The sequence below is a fragment of the Buceros rhinoceros genome, unplaced genomic scaffold (assembly GCF_000710305.1).
Source record: "Buceros rhinoceros silvestris isolate BGI_N320 unplaced genomic scaffold, ASM71030v1 scaffold32340, whole genome shotgun sequence".
Classification (NCBI taxonomy): domain Eukaryota; kingdom Metazoa; phylum Chordata; class Aves; order Bucerotiformes; family Bucerotidae; genus Buceros; species Buceros rhinoceros.
Genome location: NW_010391860.1, coordinates 2,170 through 9,115, shown reverse-complemented (window position 1 = coordinate 9,115; position 6,946 = coordinate 2,170). Strand labels below are relative to the sequence as shown.

Genomic DNA, 6,946 nt, shown 5'->3' with positions numbered 1-6,946 from the left:
TTGTGAGTCGGTGTTTTTTTGTTGTGGGGGGGGGGGGAGGGCACGGGGTAATATTTGAGGTATTTGCTGCTATGATATGAAGCTTACATATACAGCAGTAAACAGACACTAAAGCACTCTGTTGCTCATTTATTTCAGTCAGTAACAGTGGTAGAATTTAAACCATCATGTGGGATGAGCGCACAGCCAGTAAGAACATCATATAGAGTTTGTTTTCTACATAGTCAAATATATAAAAGTTTCATGAAACTCATCACTGGGACAGCCAGCATAGTCAGTCCATGAGTTGTCTATTCAATTAGACCAAGCTTCTTCTTCAGAGATTCTGGCATTTCAGGTGGAGGTGGACGAGGAAGTCTGAAATAAACCTTGACAGAATCATAGATGAACCACTGTAGTGCAGTCAGGGTACCAATCATAATGATGCGAGCAAACAGACCTTTCCATACACCTGGGGAGCAAAACATAAAGCATTCAGTAGCACAGGAAAAATGAAAACCTCCCCAAAACACTACAAAACACTTGATCCAAAATACATGAAAGTAAGGATGTACCTTTGAATCCAAGCCTCATAAGAACCTGTGAAGCAGAACTGCCCTTTTCTTTGTTCAGCACAGACACCACGGAGTCAGCCGGATGGGAAACAATTGCACAGAACACGCCAGCTGAAAGAATAATTTGACATTATTTCTGTGGTGTTTTAGCTGCACCGTTACTGCATACACTAACAAAAACTAACTGAAAACACACCTTCTAATAAAGTGCACAGAAGTTATGACTAGCGTCCAGGTATCCTAAAAGGACAGCAGATACATACTTCTAATGTGACATGAATATCAGAAAACGTTTCGACTCTGCTCTTTCAGCACATCATCTGCTAAAACAAAACTCCTTCTGAAACTTTGGATATTGACAATCTCCTGTCCTTACAGATTTGTCTCCCCTTCCTTCAGCCTTTCCCAGCCTACCAAAGATGCAAGTTTTTACACTTAGATCAGCTGCAATTTCTAAACTTGGACACAAACTTGGTAACACATAGGAACAATTAGAAGTATTGTCCTACTACAGACCCATTTTCCACTTACATATTGAATATGTTTTTCCCCTGCGCATTTAAAAGTTACAAGTAGATTCTCCCATTCTAATTATTCTGAAAAGAGAGGATTTTAGAGTTGTGGTAGCCCATTAATGAAGTAGGACTTGGATTCCTCACCAATATACCCTGCAACAAATGTGACCACCAGTTGTTCTCCTTTTGTACATTCACTTCGTGGCTTGGGAACGACGTACTTGTACAGAGCTTCAACAGTACGTTCAAAGCAGGCAAATTTCATCATTGTGTACGGAATCTGTCTCATCCATAGTGGTGCAACACCTTTATAGAAACTTTACCACAGAAGAAAAATTCAAGTTTTTCTCCAGTATTTGAGGTACATTTCTAACTAGAAAATTGAGTTAGCTTAGTGTTGCTATTGAGAAAACAACTCCTAAATATCAACACTGTAAGGCTTTATGTCTCAGTACCTACAGAACAGATTTTATTAGTTCCTGAGTACTAACTTAAAACAGCAACAAGAATTAGAATTTACCTATTGTGCTGCACAGCTGTTTTTTGAAGACAGTTTTCAGATTACAACGCATGCACTGACACTACAAGCGCAGTAAGGCTCATGTCTGCATACCAGCCAAGTCCCGATAGTAATAAATGACTCGTGTATTTACAGCCACGTCTATCAGAACAGAAAGCTAACATGCAGTTATATTACTCTTACATGCCAATGACTCAAGCATCTTTGACTGTACAACCAAAAAGTTGCTGAGTATCTCTGACTGGAACTGCTAGAAACTGAAGGTATCCAGCAGAACTCAGCACAAAGATACTCACAAAGATGGATCTAAGGAGCATGTGGAATTAACAGCCAGCTCAGCACAGATTCCTTGAGGTATTTTAAGTCACTATCATGAAACACAAACTCCAAAAAGTACTAGAAGCTAAATCCACAATTAGTTTGTTTTAGCAACAGTTTTGCATTAGAGTAAAATCCGCAACATTAAGAACCTCAATAAAAATAAAAACTCAAATCAAGAGATACTTACGCCCAGATGCCTTCTTCTCCAAACATTTTAGGCACAGCCTGCCGCAGAGTGTTAGCATATCCAGGCTGTGTCTGAATACGAACTTTAGCAGCTTCCATTGGAGCCAGAGCAATATCAGCAAAAAACTCCGCACTGGCAGATGCAGCTAAATATAGCGAAGTACGCCACAGATATGCATTTTCCTGAAGTGAATTTAAACACGTTTTTATTAATTGTGCTTTTGTGATTACTCTGCGTTACTAATACTATTATGTTGCAAACATATAGCCTCATGTAAACCACTTAAGGCTTACCTCTCCCAGCATGTTGCCATACAGGATTTTGAAAACTTCATAGAAACCAAATTTACAAAGCCCCTGCATGGAGTATCCAATAAAGGTTGGAGCCCATCCCTTAGCCAAGCCACGAACACCATCTTCCTTGACTGTCACTGAAAATCCATTGAAGATGCTCTTGTATTTTTGTGGATCAACCTAAACAGAATAGGAAATTAATTGCCTGATATAGTTTACTATTTCCCTTCTCACACCCCCATGCAAATATAAAATTCTTAAATTCCTCAGAGCTGGATTCCTAAGGTTCCCTGGACAGATGCTGTACTCACCACAAGGTTACACTAATTTAACTGTAATGGTTACTTGCTAGTCTCAAACACAAACTTACTTCAACAGGCAGTATGTTCCTCAGTACTCAGGAACCACCAAACAGTCTGAATTTTGTTTTACATTTATTCTTCAAATCAACAATAAGACTTTCTGCATCATAAGATTTACTGAGATCACTATTCTAACACTATCAGTGATACACTGGTATAATTATATTTAGATCAGATTCTTCAAAAGTTTGACAGCTTCTATCAGTAATCTCATCCACACTACACATCATACCTCCGTACACTGAAGTGTCACCACAAACTAAACCTCATGATTCACCTCATTTTTCACCAGAAAATGTTATTTGTCCAGTGTACCTTTGATCCCTCCGCATAAGACTAAGACAGATGGAGCAAAGCAGATCAAAGAGTACTTAACAGCTTCTACACTTGTACTTTGACTTTACAGTAAAGGCTACATACAAATAATTTCCTGCACACAAAACGTGGAGTGAGATTTCATTAATAACTTATCAGAAATAAAAAAAAATACCAACTTGAATAATTTTGCTTCATGTGAAAGGAAACCATTTAACACACTGTTACTTTTCATATTTGACATCATCTACCGTTTCTCAGAGGGTAAGAGGGAAGGTATCAAATTAGAAGTCAACCAAAGCTTTCAAAAAGAGCTATGGGACATACGTGCCAACCTGCAGTAACTAGTATTTTATCTTGCAGTCTGACAACAACCTACTTGAGAACTAGTTCACCTAAAAATGTCAATTTTAAAAGACTCAGAATTTCAAAAAATTGGCTATTTAATTGGGTACTGTAAAATAAGACTATGGTCATGTCAGAACCACGCTTAATTATCATCTACGTAAAAGTTGACCTCTTCTAAAAGAGACATGAGAGGGCAGACAAAGGGTTTCTGCCTGGAGAACCCAGAAAGGATTAGTAACATGGTCTGTACTGGATTTGTAAACAGATAAATGCTGACAGATTTTACAAGGTCACACCTGGAATCCACATGGAAACCTCCCCTTGCACCCTCCTCTAAGTGCTGGAGAAAGAAGGTAGTATCACCACCCTTAGCACATAAGAAGCCCAGGACTGGTAGCCCAAGCTGAGCATACCTACCAAGCAGTTGAAGCCTGGGAAGTATGAGGCCTTGCTCCCAGTTGCATATGCAGCATTGTATAGTTCTCATTAACGCGATTTCCAGCCACATTAAGAACTGTTTGAGATGCTGCATCCTCTTTACCACGATCAATTTCCTCCTTCTCGGGAAACCCAACCTTAGACATGGGTAGTCAAGCTACCAATCTCGATTCTGAAGTCCATAACAACAGAAGCATGCTCTTAAGCTACGCTGACAGAAATAAAGCACGTAGCAACAGCTATTCCCTACTAGTAGAAACAGGGAATTCCTACACAGCCTGGTCTCAATGAAAATCTTCTAGAAAGCAGCATATCGTATTCATCTGATACACCCTATGTTTGTCCAGTGTGTTACATAATTACTAGTTTGAGACCAGAATTTCAGGTGCTCTCAAGTATGTGAAAAAGCTTCTCTTAAGATTGCTATATATAGGCCTTCCAGAAGAACACAATTTTAAACAATATCACACACAGTACTCCTGATCTGGTCTGACTAATTCATACTTACCTACTAATTTCAGGAGTTCTATCATTACAAAATCAGCAATTTTATAATCAGAGTCATCCTCTGCAACAGGGACGTCATTATTGTATTTCCAGAAACATTAAACCATGCTTTAATTTGCTTCATTCTTGAGGTGCACATTTGACTGATAAATCCATTATTATGTTTTTATCCATGGCTGTTCACCAGATGATTTTAATGAGGAAGCTGATTATTGCAAATTAGGTGCAACATGATGACACTGCTTTCAGTTCAATCAAAAACCACTTCAAGGAAACCAGACACAAGCGCTGACGGCCTTACCAATAGCATTTTGATCTTTACCAATTCGATTCAAAGTAGCATGATTAGGAAGTATCCAAACTATAAGCCATGCATTGATATCCATAATGTTAATGGATCAAATTATACATGGATGACACTCCAAGCTAAAGTAAATCTTCAAAACATCAAAGATAGAATTACCTTTCTCCAAAAGCACAGGAATAGTGCTAGACAGTCAACCAGCCAGCAAAGAGTAATATTGTGGTGGGTGCCTTTTAGCAAATAAAGTCAGTTAAATGTGCCTAAAATACAGTCTAAAATAATTAATCCAGATTAATTATGCCTTAATGCCTCTGCTTCTCTTGAAAATAGTACTTTGTTAGTCTCACAGCAGTAGACTCAATAAAGCAGCTTTCAAGTTTACTCACTTCCTGTTACCCAGAAAATACTGTATCCCTACTGTAAACTCTAAATATGCTGGCTACATAGAGAAAAAGTTTAAGAGATGTTGAAGTTAATACAAACCTGCATACGACATTTCACTAAATCCAGAGGTACAACAGCAGTGTGTGTCAGGCCACAACTTAGGACCCCACCAACGCCACAGAGAGCATAAAACTTGAGCGAGCCATATTCACAACTGTATTCTGCAGCAAAAAAATAAAGACACACCATGCTTTTACATAAACTCCATGCACTTTGGACAATCATGTCCAGGGTATGCCTCCAATTCATTAGTAGATTAAATGTACCACACTAAACATGCTTTGTCAGTGTCACAACATACCAACATGCAGAACAAACCTGCATTCTGCATTTAACCAGGTCTAGAGGAACCAGTGCTGTATGTGTTGTTCCACAGCTAATAATCCCACCAAGGCCACAAAGTATAAAGAATCTGCCTGAGCCATATGCACAGCTGTATTCTAGTTAATCGGAAAAAAAATGCATATATGATCAATCATAAACAGTAACAAAGAGCAGAAAAACAAAATTGACTGAGTGCTCCCTCCTCAAAAACATTAAACTGAATCTCCCATGACGTATTATTCAACTGTAGTGTTACACTCAACAATAATTCCCTTACTTTAACACCTTTGGACCGACAAGATTTGATTCTAAGCCTTCCAAACTGAGCTTGCTCCTTTAAAAAAGCAATGGAAGAAACAGTTAAGTTTTATCTCGCAGCACACTTAAAAACATAGAAATTAATCCCCAAAACTACAAGTAGAAAATATCACTCAAAGTTGCAACGTCCAACATTTTCTTCTATCAAGGAATTAAGCAAGAATACTATTTTTCTAGTCTTCTGGAGACAAAGATTTTTTGGTTAAGTATTCCATGATACTGCCACTTCTGTATTTAAGTAGAGACCATACAGATCTATGAGATCAGGACCAGATTCTTCTTTATGCAGGTATATTTTCAGGTATTTTTCCAGACTCTTTATACACATTTCTTATTTTTCTTTTCTTTCAAATACAGAACCTAAAATATATACAGCTTCTGTTTAATGAAATTGCAGAATGTTATTATATTAACCACTCAATGCTCACAAAGTTCATTAAGAATCTTTTGGATCACATTGAACCAAGGCATACTTGATTTGCACTGCTCCATACAGTACTGTGTATAAAACTGTTCAGTCTGAAAAGAACAAGCTACTAATTTTACTGGAGCTGAAAAACAAGTGTCAGTTTTCTTTATGATTATGTGCAACCAGAAAACACTCAAGTTTACGATTAACAGTATGAAGAAAGCATAAGGTAGCAGCACAGTTCTGCTACTATGCTTAGCATTTTAAATGCTACAGCAAAACTAATGTACTGAAAAAGCATATAGAAAACAATATGCTACATAGATACGTAACAATATGCTACATAAAAAAATATTCCCCAGAGTAGAAAGGGATAATCTAGGTTCTCTCACTATTAGGTCTAGTGGTGTCATTTCAGTATAATGGAAGAGACACTAAACTGTTACACCAACTTAATAAGAAATAACTCCAGAAGAACACTAATGAAAAATCAAAAAACAGAAAAAAAAACTTATTCAGAGCTTCTTTGCCCTGTCTTTTTGGTTCAAAAATAAATTCATTTATGAACATCAGTAAAACTTTACAATTACATTCAAGAGCTTCAAAAGAGCACCAGTTAACATAAGCTGGCTTATCCAGCTCATAACTTCACTATTATAAGGGAACTTCTCCCTCAAAAATGTTCCAGATTTTACATTACATTTTAAATTCACATTTATCGGCTTACTCTTCAAAATTAATCAGAAACAATAAAAATGTCGTTTGTTCTTTATTCTAAAATTACAAA

The 6,946-nt window shown here is 37.4% G+C and overlaps 1 protein-coding gene across 1 annotated transcript; it reads right to left on the bottom strand.

Moving 5' to 3' along the window:
* Positions 1-112: 112 nt before the first annotated feature.
* SLC25A3 (solute carrier family 25 (mitochondrial carrier; phosphate carrier), member 3) lies at positions 113-5,269 on the bottom strand (the record flags this gene model as incomplete). Its single annotated transcript, XM_010143249.1, has 6 exons — positions 113-451; positions 555-665; positions 1,214-1,386; positions 2,098-2,279; positions 2,391-2,570; positions 5,148-5,269. Coding segments are annotated over 6 exons (929 nt in total), but the record flags the coding sequence as incomplete, so codon positions are not given.
* Positions 5,270-6,946: the final 1,677 nt, after the last annotated feature.